Raw genomic sequence first — 18,632 nt, 5'->3', positions numbered from 1 at the left:
AAAATAGTTTGTAAAGATTTACTCTAAGACGAAAATAAATGAAAAATCTTTAAGGCTGTGAGAAGTAAAAGTTTCAGCAGCAGTATGAACTCCTGCTCTCCAGTGATTCGGAACATTTGATTCAGTTCACATTTAAGAGTCGACTCCTTCGGCTCCCAAATGATTCATTGCCTTGTTTTTGCAAAACACAAAGTTTGCGATATATTTATCAGTGAATTCCCTTTTTGATGCGGGGAATAAGATTTAATTATATTTGTATATTTAAAAAAATAATAACATTCACACGGATAGTCAAACAAATGACTCACTATTTACACTAACGAACAGATGAGTGGAACATGTAAGTCGATTCTCAACGTTCAAAAAAGAGCCGGAGGTTTGCCCAGCCCACTGCCGCACTGCGCATGCTCAGAATCGCTGGGCGCTACGCAATGTTTTCAAATCGGCTCTAATGTCTAGAAGGGAGCGCAGCGCGTCCAGCGGGCTTCACAGCAACAGCGTAAATACACTGAGCGACCGCGGGCGAGGAGAGCGAATGGAGATGGTAATGGACGCCGGGCACACCGCGAAAGACCGGGGAGAGGTCGAGACGGCGAACCGGTCTGTTTTTTCATCCAACGGCAGCGGCGGGGAGGAGGACGAGGCGGAGGCCGCAGATCGGCGGAGAGAAGCCGCGGGCTCGAGTAATTCGCGGGCCGGGGACGGAGCGTCGCTGGGCGGCGGCAGGGAGCAGGAGGTGTCGGTGGAAATAGGAGAGACTTACCTTTGTCAGCGCACAGATAAAACATGGCGTGAGCTAGAAATATTCACTTCTAACAACTTAGTGCTGTTTAATTCACCATTACTGTGGATAAACACTGTTCTTCATTATTATTTATCACACATTTTGGGTTTGTAGCTCTGTTCATTATATCCACAAATCTATCGATTAATCCATTTAATTCACCCTGTCTCTCTCTCTCCCTGTCTCTGTCTCTCTCTCTCCCTGTCTCTGTCTCTCTCTCTCCCTGTCTCTGTCTCTCTCTCTCCCTGTCTCTGTCTCTCTCTCTCCCTGTCTCTGTCTCTCTCTCTGTCTCTCTCTCCCTGTCTCTGTCTCTCTCTCTCCCTGTCTCTGTCTCTCTCTCTCCCTGTCTCTCTCTCCCTGTCTCTGTCTCTCTGTTTCTGTCTCTCTCTCTGTCTCTCCCTGTCTCTGTCTCTCTCTCTGTCTCTCTCCCTGTCTCTGTCTCTCTCTCTGTTTCTCTCTGTCTCTCTCTCTGTTTCTCTCTCTCTCTGTCTCTCTCTCTGTTTCTGTCTCTCTCTCTGTTTCTGTCTCTTTCTGTCTCTCTGTCTGTCTCTCTCTGTCTGTCTCTCTCGGTCTCTCTGTCTCTCTTTGTCTCTCTGTCTCTCTTTGTCTATTTCTCTCTGTCTCTCTCTCTCTTTCTCTCTCTCTATTTCTCTCTGTCTCTCCCTCTTTCTCTCTGTCTCTCCCTCTCTCTCCCTCAGATTCAGCAGAAGTGATCCAGTCCAGACTGAATGAGCAGGAGGGAAGAGAGGAGTTCTATGTGCATTATGTTGGATGTAAGTGAACTGCTGAATATTCAGTTCAACTAAAGTGTTAATGTGGAGAGAACGTGGTTTTGTTTTTGTTGTTTTTGCCTGGTGCGTAGAAAGCACTTCAAGTACCGCGGAACTTCTCCCAGATTTAAATGGATAGTTTGACAAAAAATCCTAAATCAAAAGTACCCAATGTTCCTTTTCCAGTCTGCTCCGTCAGCTGAGACACGTCTTCTGTTTGTTTATACCAAGCTACTCCTTAAACGTCTTTAAGTCTCAGTTTATTATTCATCTTTAAGCTTGTTATTCAGTATTGCAGTGACCGTAACGAGAGCCGTGAACGAACACCTGCTCTGAGTTTTCACTTCAACATCGAGACGCGTTTCCGAGAGAAACGGCGTTTCCGACTGCCATGTGACGATATAATATCGATATCGTGATAAATTGTGCCACAGTACGACTTTTCTGCGTCGTTGATGAACTAATAGTATTAATAATAAATAATAATAATAACTAATATTATTCCTTCTTCCAAAAACAATGAGTATTACATTTACATAAAAAATAACATTTTTAAAGAAGTAATTTTTTGTTGTTGATGATAAATAAAATATTATAAAATGTAAATAAAAACAATGCAATGATTTGTGAATCTCATGAACCCGTGTTATTACCCATGTCATCTTACTGACCTGTTGCCAATTAATCTAATTAGTTGCGAAATGTTCCTCCAGCTGTTTCTTTTTACTAACACTTCTTTCCCAGCCTTTTCGGGCTCCCGTCCCAACTTTTGAGACCTGTTGCGACCTTATTTTTTCTAAAAACGGTCCATTTCCTCAGTTTAAACATTTGATATGTTTTCTATGTTCTAGTGTGAATAATATATGGGTTTGAGATTCGCAAATCTTTGCCTTCTGTTTTTATTGACATTTTACCCAGCGTCCCAACTTTTTTGGAATTGGGGTTGTATTATTGAGTTGGTTTTTTTTTTTTTTTTTTTTTTTTTTAAATGAAATATTGCTGAGAATTTAACAGACCTAAATATCTCAATGCGTGTTGTGTATCGTAGAACTGTCTTTTGGTCGTAGTAGGCGGGACTTTGGTTTTAACTCTGAATATGATTGGCTTAGGAACCGTGCGAGGCTTCACATCTGCTTGATCGTTGCGTTCACAGTGACGTAGCTCAAAGTCGGATGCTGCTTAGGGGAGGGGAAAATGTCGCTACACGTTTTAGTATAAAGTAGTATTTTTAGTGATTGGTGCAGATCCATCTGCAGATCGGGTTGATCCAGATCCAGCGGTTCTGATTTCAGTGCAGTTTGAAATCTCTGTTCTGTTGTTTTGTCTTTTCTTCTTCCCCGTGTGCAGTTAACAGGCGTCTAGACGAGTGGGTTGGGAAGGGTCGCCTGGCGCTGACCAAAACGGTGAAGGACGCGGTGAGGAAGAGTGTGGAGGAAGGAGGAGGAGAGCTCGGGGACCAGCCGGAGAGGAAGATCACTCGCAACCAAAAACGCAAACACGACGAGATCAACCACGTCCAGAAGGTACCGGAAAACCGGGCTCCGTTTAACTGTGCATACAGTTCTTCAGCTCCTTTTTAACGCCGTGTCTAAGGATCTCTGCACGTGGTATTTTATATATAATGACGTGTGTGTGTGTGTGTGTGTGTGTGTGTGTGTGTGTGTGTTTCAGACGTATGCGGAGATGGACCCGACGACCGCGGCACTGGAGAAGGAGCACGAAGCGGTGAGAGAGGAACTGTTAAGCGTTTAATTTGAAGTTTATCAGGAGTCGAAGAGGATTCTGTGATTTGTTTGTGAATCGTGATGTTCCTCTCCGCCTGTGTGTTGGAACGTCCGTCCCTGCAGATCACCAAAGTGAAATACGTGGATAAGATCCAGATCGGGAATTTCGAGATCGACGCCTGGTACTTCTCTCCGTTCCCCGATGATTACGGGAAGCAGCCCAAGCTGTGGATCTGTGAATACTGTCTCAAGTACATGAAGTATGAGAAGACGTTCAGATATCACCTGGTCAGTGCACACCTGAGGGTCATGTGTTAGTTTAGTTATTACCCCACAGGGGGGTGTTGTGGATCTGCGGCAGACTCGTACACCGGGATTCTTCTGGTTAAAAGCTGCAACAGACCAATATTTTTAAAATCAAATAAACAGTTTTCAGATAATCGATTAATCTGCTCGTTATTTTTCTGATTACGTTTTATTTATTTATTCCTTTTCGAATAACCTAACAATTATTCTCTATTCCATAAATAACTTACTTCAGTTTTCAAAAAGCTAACATTTATTCATCTCTTATTTATGTTTAAGTAATCTAAGGATCTTATTGTCTTTCATAATAACGGTTTATTTACTTATTTAGGAAAACGAGTACTATAATTATTATTCACCGTTTCAGTAACATTTGTCTGTTTATTTATTTACTTGGATAGTTGTAGCCTAACGTTCATCGTTGTTTTGTTGATCGGTTTATTCGTAACTTTTCTTATTCTTAACGTGTTTTTGTCCCTCGCTGCGTCTCAGACTCAGTGTCAGTGGAGGCAGCCTCCAGGGAAGGAGATTTACCGCAGGGGGAACATCTCAGTGTATGAGGTGGACGGACGGGACCATAAGGTCAGTGTAATCCTCTGCATTAACACTGGCTTTAAACTCTGCTTTAGACTCGGCTTTAACCCCCTACAGAAACATACAGACGCTTTAACCCCCTACAGAAACATACAGACGCTTTAACCCGTACAGAAACATACAGACGCTTTAACCCCCTACAGAAACATACAGACGCTTTAACCCCCTACAGAAACATACAGACGCTTTAACCCGTACAGAAACATACAGACGCTTTAACCCCCTACAGAAACATACAGACGCTTTAACCCCCTACAGAAACATACAGACGCTTTAACCCCCTACAGAAACATACAGACGCTTTAACCCGTACAGAAACATACAGACGCTTTAACCCCCTACAGAAACATACAGACGCTTTAACCCCCTACAGAAACATACAGACGCTTTAACCCCCTACAGAAACATAGACGCTTTAACCCCCTACAGAAACATACAGACGCTTTAACCCCCTACAGAAACATACAGACGCTTTAACCCGTACAGAAACATACAGACGCTTTAACCCCCTACAGAAACATACAGACGCTTTAACCCCCTACAGAAACATACAGACGCTTTAACCCGTACAGAAACATACAGACGCTTTAACCCCCTACAGAAACATACAGACGCTTTAACCCCCTACAGAAACATACAGACGCTTTAACCCCCTACAGAAACATACAGACGCTTTAACCCGTACAGAAACATACAGACGCTTTAACCCCCTACAGAAACATACAGACGCTTTAACCCCCTACAGAAACATACAGACGCTTTAACCCCCTACAGAAACATAGACGCTTTAACCCCCTACAGAAACATACAGACGCTTTAACCCCCTACAGAAACATACAGACGCTTTAACCCGTACAGAAACATACAGACGCTTTAACCCCCTACAGAAACATACAGACGCTTTAACCCCCTACAGAAACATACAGACGCTTTAACCCCCTACAGAAACATACAGACGCTTTAACCCCCTACAGAAACATACAGACGCTTTAACCCCTACAGAAACATACAGACGCTTTAACCCCCTACAGAAACATACAGACGCTTTAACCCCCTACAGAAACATACAGACGCTTTAACCCCCTACAGAAACATACAGACGCTTTAACCCCTACAGAAACATACAGACGCTTTAACCCCCTACAGAAACATAGACGCTTTAACCCCCTACAGAAACATACAGACGCTTTAACCCCCTACAGAAACATACAGACGCTTTAACCCCCTACAGAAACATACGGGTCATACAGAACCCAAAATGCATGGTTGTCAGTTCTGTAAACCAAGAAAAAAACTCAAATGTTTTTCTAAATGTTTGTATGGTTACTGAGGCACATTTGAAATAATTATTTAAATGATTTAAAGATATTAAAATAAACATTAATTTCATGTTTGCGAATAAATATTTAAATAGAAATATATAGAAAACTATATTGTTGGCTGGTTGCTACCAACTAGGAGAAATAAATAAATAAATATAAAGAAATTAAAATAAAATTATTTATATTTGTATATATTTAAAATGATTAAATTACGTAGCCCTGAGTCTTTCACAGATGCAGCTCCTGCAAACATCAAGTAAATAAATAAACAAACAAACATCATAACTGGATCTTACACACAAAAACGTGATTACAATACAGAACATAAAGCGTTTTTAAAAAGAGAAATAAATGTGATGAAAAAAGAAAAGTGGATTTTACATTTATTTCATTAATAAACTCATTAAAAATGAGGAAATGTCAAATAATGATGTAAATACAAAGTCTGTAAATGTCAGGCTTAAATCCTAAACATGAATTCTTTGAAATAAACCTGCAGTAAATGTTTTTATTAGCCAAGCAGCTGACGTGTTTATCTGAGCAGCAGCGTCATTTCATTTGACTTTTCTTTTTAAATTCTCTAAAGATGTAGTTTTGAAGTTTTCTGATCTTCACTGATCTACTGGTTGTAGATCTACTGTCAGAACCTGTGTCTGCTCGCTAAGCTGTTCCTGGATCACAAGACGCTTTACTTCGACGTGGAGCCCTTTATCTTCTACATCCTCACCGAGGTGAACAGACAGGGGGCGCACATCGTCGGATACTTCTCCAAGGTCAGGAAACGCTCTGGGTTTAGAGAGAGAGAGAGAAAGAGAGAGAAAGAGAGAGAGAGGTCTGTTGCTTGTGAGTTTCATCTTTCTGTGTTTTTAATGAAAATAAAACCAGGAGAAGGAGTCTCCAGATGGGAATAACGTGGCGTGTATCCTCACGCTTCCTCCGTACCAGCGCAGGGGATACGGCAAATTTCTCATCGCGTTCAGTAAGTCTCCGCTCCAGACCGTTTCGTCTGTTTTTATTATTTACATTCTGTATGTTTCGCGTCTGTCGTGTGCTAACTGGATATCATCATGCAGGGACTCTCTGCCACCTCATTGGGCGCCATAACTTTTGCATTACCAATGTAAAAGTGACATTTCGGTCATTAATAAGTGTGTTTGTGTGTTCTCCTTTCAGGTTACGAGTTGTCGAAGTTAGAGAGTACCGTGGGTTCTCCAGAGAAGCCTCTGTCCGATCTGGGGAAGCTGAGCTACAGGAGCTACTGGTCGTGGGTTCTGCTGGAGATCCTGCGAGACTTCAGAGGGACGTTGTCCATTAAAGATCTCAGGTACACCTGTGGAAACGGAGTGATGACGCACTCCACGTGCATTCATTACACACCACACAAGATCATTAAAACAGGATCACAGGAAAATCACAGGAAGCGTGTGTTCCATCCACAGCCAAATGACCAGCATCACACAGAGTGACATCATCAGCACGCTGCAGTCTCTCAACATGGTCAAGTACTGGAAGGGTCAGCACGTCATCTGCGTCACGCCCAAACTGGTGGAGGAACACCTGAAGAGCGCTCAGTACAAGAAACCTCCCATCACAGGTACGAGCAGCATCATCAGCTCTCTCCATCACCATCGCTTCCAGGGTTTCTGCTCACTATAAGACACCTCTTTAACCCGTGTCCCATCATACGGCGAACAGGACAGAAGGGGTAGAATGATGTTGTTTTGGTGTGTTAGAGGTCAGTTTCTCCTCCACATGTCTGTCCTGCAGTGACCTCGCCCTAATTTGTTCTGTTCTCTTCACAGTGGACACGTTGTGTCTGAAATGGGCTCCACCTAAACACAAGCAGGCCAAGTTCTCCAAGAAATGAGGGACATGAGGGGACGTGGAACCGGACGGACGCTGATAAATAAACTCGCACTGTGCCGAAAAGAGTTTGTAAAGAGGGACGCTGTAAGACTGTACATTGCTTTTTCTTAAAAAAATAAATAAATAAATAAACACACAAGGCTAGTGCTGTATCTTTATTTTGTCTTGTATGCATCGGTTTATACTGCACTGCCGAGTATGAATTATGATTTAGTGTCCAGCACAAATCCAAACCCATGAATGATTCATGTGAGCATATGGAGTTACCTATCGCCCAGGTGGGTGTAAGGTGACGCGTCCAGCCTGAGGGCGATCATCCAAAAAAAATAATAAAATCGAAACGTATTTGTCGAACTGTTTAAAATGATGACATCAGAGCTGTACAATATTGTTAAAACGTACGTTTAATTACAAAAGAAAATCTTTTCTGTGAATAAAATGATCAATTCCCATTGGAATACTGAAGTCCAGGAAGGGTGACGCCCTGAAGTTAGGATCATGTTGCTGTATTTTGGGGGTTTTCTCCCTAACAGTGCTCCTTTGATGTGTATATATACAAACTGGGCTATAGGAGCTGCAGGAGAACAATGGCGCCATTGGGAGCCGAGTGACGTGGCGAGTTCTGATTGGGACGCTGCAAACAGGTGCAGCCACCCAGGTGCCATACAGGAATCTCTGTTCTCCACATAGCGACTGTTTGTTCCCTTCTCGTGCCGTTAACCTTCTTCTTTAATCTGTATTACTGTTTACATCCTGGATGGATTTACCTGTGATTTAGTGATATTATGTTAGCGCGAAGGAATGAAAAAATATGAGCTCGAATTTACCAACAAAAATAAAAAAATAAATCGACCAATCAAACTCTGGGGAACTTGAATGTTTAATTTTGACGCGCGTGAGGAGCAAGGGTTTTAGATTTTTCGTCGCGTGCGTTCAAATCAACAGTGGAATTAACGGTCGCTCTGGATTAGCATCATGCTACACATCACCAGGTAAGATTATGGCTTCATTGGCGGGTTTTAACTCGGATATTAATGCAATATGTTTTTATTTACACGATCCTGATTTAACTGGGCAGTATCTAAAGTAGTTTTAAACCGATATCTTGACACCGCGCTGTGTTTTACCCACAGAATGAGGAGTTTTGGGGTGGAGGTGCTCGTCGCCGTGCTCGCCTCAGGTGAATTGTTTCTCACACAGGAAGTGAAGTAGGATCTTCAGGGCTCTCATTGTTTTTTGATTTTTGTTTGATTTATTTATTTATTTATCTTTTAAACGACACACTAACTGAACAGTATGAATGAATACTATGAAGTGTAAGTACATTTGAGAGAAAATGTCTTATGGCCCTATTGACACTCACCCCATCCAACAATGATCTAAACTATATATATATATATCACAATATTCTCTAATAACTTGTACAATCTTTTTTGTTATTATTATTTTCTCCAAATAGCTTTTGGATCCTGTTAGTAATATATTGTAGTGTTGTCATTGTGTTGTTTGGAAAAACACACGTGTATATATATTTAGTTTTTTCCTCAGAAAATGTAAGGGATGTAAACTTTTATGTGTTTATTTAATTTTTTGCACATATCTGTTGTATGTACAGCAGTGGAAGAATGGCAAAACGAATTTTTGGCCCGGTTCCGGTGATAAATATATACTGTGGTACTCTACATGGTGTCTGGAAAGCCATGAACCAATGGGAGTAAAATCTACAGAAAACTTGTGTTTACTTGAATACTGTGGTATAAGCCAATTAAAATGTATAATATCTTAATAAAAAAAATGATCGCATATCTGTTCATTTTCTACATCTGTACATAAAATTGTGTTGCTCTGATTCTCACAGTCGTTCTCTTAACCATACAGGTGTGTGGCTCATGCCTTCGTGTGACGCTCAAGGTAATTTTATCCTCTTTTCTCTCACCACTGAGTGTAGATTAGCGTTTCTGTCTCATTCAGCTCTCTGAGCTCTCTGAGAACTGAGAAAAGGATTTATTTTCACGTGACTCTATCGACTGTCTGAAAGCCGATACCCACGTGTTGACTGATCTGCAGAATGTGGAAGGCCTCTTGTGGTAACTCGCATCGTAGGAGGCAGTGAGGCGCGAGACGGGGCATGGCCGTGGCAAGTGGACATCCAGATGGGAAAGGCCGGCCATGTTTGTGGAGGATCCGTCATCTCGAGAGACTGGGTTCTGTCCGCGGCACACTGTTTTCCCGAGTAAGCCCCTGTTTAATGGTCTGTAGCTGCTCGAGTTGCCCTGACTGTGTTAAAAGTGCTAATTGTGTTAACAGGAACTTGAGTATGAGCATCATTTATTATAGTTTTAACTTAAGGTCTCGTATCGAACTGAAGTTAGTAACTGTCCAACGATGGAGACTCGTGTGCAAACTGTTCTTAGCTATTGCAGTCCTAAGATTATCCAAGGAAGAACATCCACAACCATGTTTATGGTTCCTAAGTGGAACCATCCACAGTAATCTCGTGGTGATCTTTAGGCTGTCCATGTGGAGCCATCCTCAGCAGCAGGTGATGAGAACTCCCACCAGAAGTAGGGCATCTGGACGAATCGGACAGGTCCGGAGAGCAGAAGGGGTCAGGATCGCTGGTATCTCAGGAGTAGCATGTGTAGCTCCACAGAGAGAGAGAACACAGACTATTAGGTATGCTCTTGTCCTGTAATGATTTAAGAAGATGCACATGTAGTTCTCCAACCAGGAACTCCGTTAAACTAATGGGGTATGCTTGCAACTCGCTGTTTAACCTCTTGACCAATGACACTGGTGGGATCTTCCTAAACAAAACATACTATTAATACTATTAGTATTGACTCTATCTAGGGTGATTCTTCAGGTTTACAAAAATAGAGTATGTACACACTATTAGCTGCTAATTACTCGAATGCACCAGTACTTTGCATTATTATCCCTCGCTGTTCACTCATCTACAGCAAGTCTTCTAACATGGAGAAAAGAATAAAAGAAAGGAAAAAACTTCCGTGTCACCATTGAATGACAAGCACACTGTTGCTTTGACTGCACAGATTTAACCACCAATCAATCAAACGACAAAAATTCAATACACAACACTTGAGATACCGGCCCTTTTATCTTTTAATTACACACACACACTTTTTTAAAACCGTTTTTAAAGACAACAGTACCAGATTATAACACAATAGTTCATCCATACTTAGATTCGACTAATGTTCATGCGACTTAACAACATACAACAAAAACTAAATAACATACAAACAAACAAACCAGAAACACAGAGGTTTGATGGAGTCGAGGGAGCTACCCTGTGTTGGTGCGCATTGGAGCTCATTTTATTAACAGGCGAGGAAAGACGATACTCAGTTTTTTGAAGGGTGACCCTTGTGATGAACCGGGGAAAACGGTACAATGGAGTAAACATTCGTGCTCGGTGTCGGAGACAGATCCATGTCCATACATCCATACAGTGACCATGAATCCTGAACGGTTGTCTGTCTGCCTCGTAGTCTGATGATAACACCACTGACCCCGAGCATGAATTTAGTCCCTCAGTCAGTGCCGACTTGTACAGCAAGTCTCTTAGTCACACCGTGACTGACACTCAACACTGTTTCAATTCCGTGTCAGTTCTTTTTAATACAACACTCTATTAATTTTTTCTCCTACAGCCCATCAGATGTGTCCTCATACCGTCTCTACATGGGTCGCTATCAGCTCAACGGCGCTAACCAGTTTGAGACATCAAGAGAAGTGAAGAGGGTGGTGGTGGCACACGGGTACTCGACCCCTCAGAAGGGCAGAGACGTGGCACTCGTAGAGCTGAGCTCGCCGCTCACCTGGACAAACCAGATCCAGCCCGTGTGTCTGCCCAACGCCGACTTCCAGTTCTACGCTGGAACCATGTGCTACGTCACAGGCTGGGGGGACACACAGGAGGGAGGTGAGTGCAGAGTAGGGTCAAACAAACAGGTACCGCAAAGTGCACTTCACCTGAAGGACATGACACAGCAGGATGCCACTCGGCTAGATAAATAAACGGTGCTATCGGTTTACATGAACTCGTTGCCTCGGTTAGCTGAGACATCATCGAGCCATGACTGAAAACACAGAGGGGTGTGTGGGTTTTTGGGTCATACGAGACCTTTTGAGATGGAATAGATTAGAGATATGCACAGATATTTAAATACCTGCTTAAGTGTTTAACACCAACACACTGGATCTGAAAGGCCTCTGCAGGGTTAACACGAATAATATCAGTAATCTGGATTATTACACACACACACACACACGTTTGAGGAAAGATTTAATACTTTAATCTCGCCTGCTCCTATGTTCTCTAACTACCAGCTCTGGCAGCACTCATAAATCCCACTGAGATGCAGGAATAAACCAATGATGGAGTGGAATTATGCATTCATTAATCTGAGATTTTCTACTGTACTTATTTCCCTCTCACAGCTGTTTTACTGCACTTTGTCGTTTCCTGGTTTTAAATTCTTGTGGAATTCCATTGAAAGCAATCAGAGCTTTTTCTCTCGCCATTCTCATTAACCAGTAAGAACAAGTTTCACGTGACATCACACCGTATATGGGCGAATATGGGCGTGCCTGCTTCAGTGTTATTGTATCCCTGCTTCATTAAGTATCTTCAACAATCTTCAATCTTCAACAAAGCAGAAGTGCAGTAGGTCCTCCACATCATGCTGCCTCATAGCTATGAAAGCTAGCTTGTACATTATGTGACAACTCAAGTTTATCTCAGCAGCAAGTTTTGCTAACATTAACAAAAGTTAGTTAATTAAATAAAAGGAAAATCACGTAACTGAAACTCTTTAACTCAACCTGAAGTGAAGTGTGTGTGTAATAATGATCAGTTTCAGTGCAGTGTGACAGTACAATGCCGTTCTTCCCTCTACAGTCTCGCTGTCTGGAGTCGGGACGCTACGGGAAGTCGGAGTGCCCATTATTGACCAAGATTCCTGCAACTCCATGTACCAGATCGATGCGTCTAACGCGGACACGGTGTCCATCCTGTCAGACATGATCTGTGCTGGATACCAGGAGGGGGGCAAGGACTCATGTCAGGTAGTAACCACAAACACTCACCTCTAAACACTTGCACTACGGCAGAAATCACCTGTGTGAAAACTAATTGCCCCCTTAAACTTAAAATTTGGTTGTGCCACTTTTATCAGCAATAACTGCAACCAAACTCTTCAGATAGCTGGAGATCAGTCTTTCACAGCGCTGTGGTGGAATTCTGGCCCACTCTTCTTTGAAGAACTGCTTTAGTTCAGCCACATCTAAGGGTTTTCGAGCATGAACTGTCCGTTTAAGGTCCTGCCAATTGGTTCAAGTCAGGCCTTTGACTAGGCCGCTCCAAAACTTTAATTTAGCTTGAGTTTCAGCTTATGGACTGAAGACCGGACATTCTCCTTTAGGATTTTCTGGTAGAGAGCAGAATTCATGTTTCCCTCAATTACTGCAAGTTGCCCAGACCCTGAAGCAGTAAAGCATCCCCACACCATCACACTGCCTCCACCATGCTTGACCGTAGGTATGATGTTCTTTTTGTGGAATTCTGTGTCTGGTTTACGCCAGATGTGACGGGACACCCGTCTCAGACAGTTCCACTTCGACTCATCAGTCCACAGGACATTCTCCCAAAAGGTTTGAGGATCATCGAGGTGTGTTTTGGTGAAATTCAGACGAGTCTTAATGTTCTTCTGGGTTAGCAGTGGTTTTCACCTCGCCACTCTTCCATGGAGCCGTTTTCCCCCAGTGTCTTTCTGATAGTGGAGTCATGAACAGTGACCTTTATTGATGCAGGAGAGGCCTGTAGGTCCTTTGATGTTGTCCTTGGCTCTTCTGTGACTTCCTGGATGAGTCGTCGCTGTGCTCTTGGAGGAATTTTGGAAGGTCGGACACTTCTGGGAAGGTTCACTACTGTGCCGAGTTTTTCCATTTGAAGATAACGGCTCTCGCCGTGGTTCTTTGGAGTCCCAGAGCCTTTGAAATAGCTTTGTAACCCTTCCCAGACTGATGTACTTCAATCATCTTCTTCCTCATCATTTCTGGAATTTCTTTCAGCTTTGCCGTAGTGTGTTACTGGGAAATAACTTTTAACCAACTCCATGCTGCTGAGAAAGTTCTGTGTAAGTGTAGATGTGATTGAACAGGGTTTGCAGTAATCAGGTCTGGTTGTGTCTCGTCCAGCTGAACCCCATTATCAATGCAGTGTCAAAGATGTGGGGAATTAATAACTACGGGGGCAAATACAGTTTCACAAATGCCCAGTTGGTTTTGGAGAACTTTTTTGCTTCAATAAATAACGTGATCATTTAAAACCCGTATTGTGTGTTTACTCAGAAGAAATCACTACTTTTTCACAGCCCTGCATTTGGAAATATATTCTCACACAGTCTGTTACAGAATTTGGCCGAGTTTATGGGAATGAATACATAGTCCTAAAAGACTGAACTCACATTGTTCCAGGTGTGGAGACACTTTTGAACTGGTGGCACCTTTAGCACCTGATATACTTAAAGTGTACATCAACACTCGGATCTTCATGTCAGTGTTTTGAAATTTAGGATGTTTCCTCTCTCAGGGGGACTCCGGCGGACCGCTCGTCTGTTCCACCGGGAACGGCACGTGGATCCAGGCGGGCATTGTGAGTTTTGGACTGGGATGCGCTCAGAAGAACCGACCCGGCGTGTACGCCAGAGTGTCGAGCTTCGTGGGCCTCATACGCTCCACGGTGCAGGACGCCCAGCTGCTGGATCACGCCTGTAATTGTGCAGCTCACAGCCTCGTGGTGCTCAGTGTAGCTCTCGTAGCAGTGATGTTAGGTAGGTAGTGACCGTGTTCAGTAGAGCCACGCTGTAATACTGACCTGCCGCATGGAGACGGTGAATTACTCCATCTCACCGTCTGGAGCCACGCTGAACACGTCATGTATCTAACGGTCATCATAAATACACACAGTGATGCTAAAGCGGGAAACAAATCAACAGTCAAGTGTTTAATAAGGTTTGGTGATAAACAGCTGATCGGGTGTATTTAATTAATTAATCAGCATCATATGATGATTATAGGTAAACAGCTAAATAGTGTAATGGCTCAACCCAATTATTTATTTTTATCAATTAAAAATGTATCATTCATTTTTTTAAACCGTTAAAAAGTTAAACCGTAAATAAGTCTTTATCACTGCTTCATTTTATAAAGTTAAAACTGATATTTTGAAGCACCAGGTTGTTTGTTTAATGAGATATATTTGCTGAAATATAATGAAGTGTGTCTTACATCAGACTCGTCTGATGTTTTGTTTGTTGGTAATTTACTTACTGGAGCAGTTCACCTTATTCATTTCAGAAGTTTATTGTCCAGGAAAAATGTAAATAGAGTCTGTTTCTTATCCAACGTTCATTTTCTTTTCCAACTGTCTTCACATGGATAAGAAATAATCAGTATGATCCGTTCTCTTCACTCTCATCTGACGGAAGATTTAGTGCTATTATTATTATTATTATTATTATTATTAATAATAATATTTTTGTTGCCATAGAAGTGAGTCAAAATAACTTCCACTTCTGTTTTTCACTCTTTAGCCTGATCGTTCATTTCATGCTCCCAGCTGTCTGTGCACTTTACCTTTTATGGAGTTTTGTGGGCGTCGCTAAATGTAAATGAGCCGTGTCGGGAGCGTGCGTCGCAATTTACAGCTGATCAACAAACGCACGCGGGTACGAAGAAAATCAGCGTTTCTGAGGTGTAAATACGGTGGAAAGTTTTAGTTCGGTTTTGTTTACACAAATATTTACACACCACTTTACTAAAAGATTGATAAATGAAGGTCTGTGCATGTGTGTGTATATTAAATGACAATGTTAACGTTCTTTATAGAGTTGTAGAGTGTGTGAGCTCTCGGGCCCCAGGCAGAACCTTCTTTCCCTCAATCTAGAACAGGAACATGACTCTTGTGAAGAAGAGAGAATTGCTGAAGGGAAAGAAACTGATTAAAAGAAGGGGGAAAAAAGACAACCCCTCACTGCCATGCAGTAAATAAAAGTCAAAGTGAAGTTAAAACAGTATCAATACCTTTCACACACACACACACATACGCGCACACACACGTGTAAGATTCACTAAATATATACACACTTAATAAACATTCACAAATAGACGTAAAGTCATTCATATCTGTAGAAAGTGATTTCAAAATGTGTAAAATAAAATCTAAAGATACAGTAAAAGTTTGAAATAGATTTGTACACGAGTTTATCAGTCCTGTTGAAAGGCTGTGATGTGATCATAACTGTAAGCAGAAAAGAGAGAAAAGATCAGTTTTAAAGCAGAACTGTTTTAGTGTATTATTATTATTTTGTAAGTTTTTAAACCATCAGAGTTGTTTTTATTTTTGTTTGTGTGTTTAGTTCTTTGTTTCGGACGGTTACGAGGTTATTTATGATCGTTCTGTTTTGTTTGATTGGTTCTTTTTCTGCTCCGCTTCTTCTTCCACTTGTTGGGATGCTGAGATTTGTGGAAAAAAGACAAATGAGGAAGCAGAACCGCACGTCTCAGATGAGTAGTAACCGTAAAGAATGTGATTAAAGCTGTAAATCCAGTGACCGGTGTTAAATAAACCATTCAATAATCAGTAACTACAAATAAAATCCACCCAAAACTGAACTCAAAACCACGGGAGAACGTTTAGGGAAAAAGTCCTGCATATCCTAACACCACGTCTGATCCCGCGCCTGTTCGTTCTCAGAAGAAAGTGAAATCCAAGCCTCTTTTTCTTCTCCTGATCCTCAGCTGCGGGATGTGAGGATCATTCGTCACTTCCAGGAGCGTGACTGTTCTGGCCGGGTCGATTCTGCTCATCTGTGATGCTCAGATGTTCCCGAGTCTCCTCCAATCCAGCTGCTGATATCTGAGGAGACTTGGAATGCAAACTGTTAATACAGTACGACACACAGAGCACAAGTCACACAACCTGTCAATTTGTCCACAAAGCTGCAATCCTCATCCCTCTCTAACCGCGCTGATGCATCTGTCACTTCAGCATCAGCAGCACCTTTAGAGAAGGAAGTGTAGAAAACCTTCAGCTGATTGCACACCACAGTGAAACGGTGCAGGGGAGTGAACGACCTGAAGGCCAAGACTTCCTGTGTGCGTCTATAATCTGCCGCACGCTGATTCTAACAGTTCGGGAAATCATCTGCAGCGCCAATGTGCACGCCACTTTCCTGAGATGATCCTCTGTGTGACGTTCCTTTGGGGAACAGTGCAGGACAGGATTCCACCGTTTGGGAGATGATGTCAATCACACGGCTGATGGGTTTGGACTGGAAATGCAGCGTCATAAAGTATGAAAATGTTATTTGCTGTTAGTGGAGCCGTCAGCTCACTCCTTCAACTAACGGATGACCCGTAATGATGCTGCTGGTGCACAGGGCCAGGTCCACCTGCTCCTCCACATGTTCCTTGTGTGTGTGTGTGTGTGAACTCGGAGCTTTAGATGCTTTTAACACAACCAGTCTCCATTAATTACAGTTTCATGTTGTAAATGATGATTATTCAGAGAATTAAAGAGAATAAACTTAAAGATTTGTTTGGATGTGTTTGTTTTCTCTCTCTATCTGCATCACATCATCATATGATCATTTTATTCTTCTGTATCAAGTGCTAATTAATTTCGATAGCTAAGCTGCATTTCACTGGAATAAAGTTGGTTTGTTCGATATTCGCGGATATGCGGAGATTAAGGGACCGTCTCTAAAGTTACATACGACATTGTTAAACACGATTCTAACTTCAATAGCATTTGAAGGGAATGACTTACAGTCATATAACCCACTGTAAAGTGTTCATCTAGGTGTCAGGTATAACGCATACCTCCTTAGATTTCTGATATTTTACAAAATAAACTCTTAAATCATATGTAAATATTTAGGGATGCACCGATACCAGTACTCGGGTGTCGGCCTGATACTGTGCTCATGTACTCGTACTCGTACTTGTAAAACTACCCCGATACAACTGCACCGATACCACTTTATGACAACGTGACATAGCCTAACCTCTCGTCAGTTGAGCAGGTAGTCGGAAGAAGAGCAATGTCAGCAATTTGGAGATATTTTAAGATAAGTGATGATAAAAGTAGAGCAGACTGCAAACTATGCTCTGCTAAACTGTCAAGAGGAGGGGTAAAAATAGCTCATTTAACACAAGCAATTTGATTAAACATCTAAAGAACAAACATAACGCCGAGTGCAAAGAGTTTGCTAATGCTAGCAGCGGGAAACAGCAACAACCAACTTTGCACCAAACGCTGGAGAAGCGAGAGAAAATGTCCAGAGACAACCCACGGGCAGTAATAATAACAGAAACTCTTACCCAGTTCATTGCTCTTGATGACCAACCGTTGTCAGTTGTACATAGTACAGGATTTCGTCGTCTTCTTGGTGTACTTGAGCCGAAGTATGAGATTCTCAGCCGTCACCACATTACAGATACCGCATTACCAAAGCTGCATGACTTCACCACTGATCTTTGGATTAGCAGTGTCAGCCCAATGTCTCTGATAAGTTTAACAGCACAGTGGATTGATGAGGGTTTCACTCCCCAGAGAGTCGTTTTACAAGCAACGCAGTTTAGGGGTTCGCACACTGGCCAAGCCATAGCAGGTCCATTTGATGACATGCTTCAGACGTGGTGCATTCCGAAAAGTGTGAAGTACTCATATCGGTACTTGGTATCGGCAAGTACCCAAATGTAAGTACTTGTACTTGGTCTGAAAAAAGTGGTATCGGTGCATCCCTATAAATATTGCCATGTATTTTATTACTGCATGAGCTCATACACAAAATATACCATAACTTAAAGCTCAATAGCATTTATATATGTTCTGGTGTTCTAGAAGAACACTTTACAGTTGGTTGTGTGACTGTAAGTCATTCCCTTCAAATGCTTTTGAGCTTTAAATTATGGTATATTTTGTGTATGACCCCATGCAGTAGTGAAATACATGGCAATATTTACATGTGATTTAATAGCTTATTTTAATAAATATCATAAATCTAACAGGTGCGTGTTATACCTGACACCTAGATGAACACTTTACAGTGGGTTATATGACTGTAAGTCATTCCCTTCAAATGCTATTGAAGTTAGAATCGTGTATAACAATGTCGTATGTAACTTTAGACACGGTCCCTTAATCTCCGCATATCCGCGAATATGGAACAAA

At 42.0% G+C, this 18,632-nt stretch overlaps 2 protein-coding genes and 1 long non-coding RNA gene across 5 annotated transcripts; 2 read left to right on the top strand and 1 right to left on the bottom strand.

Annotated features, from left to right (window-relative positions):
* Positions 1-377: 377 nt before the first annotated feature.
* Positions 378-7,505, top strand: kat8 (K(lysine) acetyltransferase 8). Its single transcript, XM_053619095.1, has 11 exons — positions 378-791; positions 1,483-1,557; positions 2,902-3,077; positions 3,226-3,279; positions 3,402-3,566; positions 4,077-4,166; positions 6,133-6,273; positions 6,386-6,479; positions 6,674-6,824; positions 6,940-7,094; positions 7,303-7,505. Exons 1-11 carry the CDS (start codon positions 452-454, stop codon positions 7,365-7,367), a joined length of 1,506 nt encoding a protein of 501 aa, XP_053475070.1. The 5' UTR covers positions 378-451; the 3' UTR covers positions 7,368-7,505.
* Positions 7,506-8,164: 659 nt separating this feature from the next.
* si:dkey-16l2.17 (serine protease 27) lies at positions 8,165-14,234 on the top strand. The gene is made up of 8 exons (XM_053619121.1): positions 8,165-8,358; positions 8,500-8,546; positions 9,245-9,277; positions 9,434-9,599; positions 9,878-10,042; positions 11,044-11,315; positions 12,294-12,460; positions 13,986-14,234. Exons 1-8 carry the CDS (start codon positions 8,342-8,344, stop codon positions 14,232-14,234), a joined length of 1,116 nt encoding a protein of 371 aa, XP_053475096.1. The 5' UTR covers positions 8,165-8,341.
* On the bottom strand, positions 11,195-18,237 carry LOC128604210 (uncharacterized). 3 transcript variants are annotated; one of them, XR_008385151.1, is made up of 5 exons: positions 15,032-18,237; positions 14,726-14,873; positions 11,563-14,367; positions 11,366-11,472; positions 11,195-11,292 (listed from the first exon to the last, which is right to left on the bottom strand). It is a non-coding gene; the product is annotated as an uncharacterized LOC128604210 (long non-coding RNA). The 3 variants fall into 3 exon arrangements; XR_008385149.1 differs by having other exon boundaries at positions 11,366-14,367; XR_008385150.1 differs by having other exon boundaries at positions 11,292-11,472.
* Between the last annotated feature and the right edge of the window lie 395 nt (positions 18,238-18,632).

This window comes from Ictalurus furcatus, chromosome 2 (assembly GCF_023375685.1).
Source record: "Ictalurus furcatus strain D&B chromosome 2, Billie_1.0, whole genome shotgun sequence".
NCBI lineage: Eukaryota > Metazoa > Chordata > Actinopteri > Siluriformes > Ictaluridae > Ictalurus > Ictalurus furcatus.
This window is presented reverse-complemented; position numbering and strand designations above follow the sequence as displayed.

What these genes read in the sequence shown, in the direction of transcription:
- kat8 (XM_053619095.1), top strand. Translation starts at nt 452, where the DNA reads ATGTCTAGAAGGGAGCGCAGCGCGTCCAGCGGGCTTCACAGCAACAGC. An exon ending in GCGCACAGATAAAACATGGC is followed by an intron (nt 792 to 1,482) that starts GTGAGCTAGAAA and finishes TCTCTCCCTCAG; the next exon opens with ATTCAGCAGAAGTGATCCAG. An exon ending in TCGTCGGATACTTCTCCAAG is followed by an intron (nt 6,274 to 6,385) that starts GTCAGGAAACGC and finishes AAATAAAACCAG; the next exon opens with GAGAAGGAGTCTCCAGATGG.
- si:dkey-16l2.17 (XM_053619121.1), top strand. An exon ending in GCCTTCGTGTGACGCTCAAG is followed by an intron (nt 9,278 to 9,433) that starts GTAATTTTATCC and finishes ACTGATCTGCAG; the next exon opens with AATGTGGAAGGCCTCTTGTG. An exon ending in GGGGCAAGGACTCATGTCAG is followed by an intron (nt 12,461 to 13,985) that starts GTAGTAACCACA and finishes TTCCTCTCTCAG; the next exon opens with GGGGACTCCGGCGGACCGCT.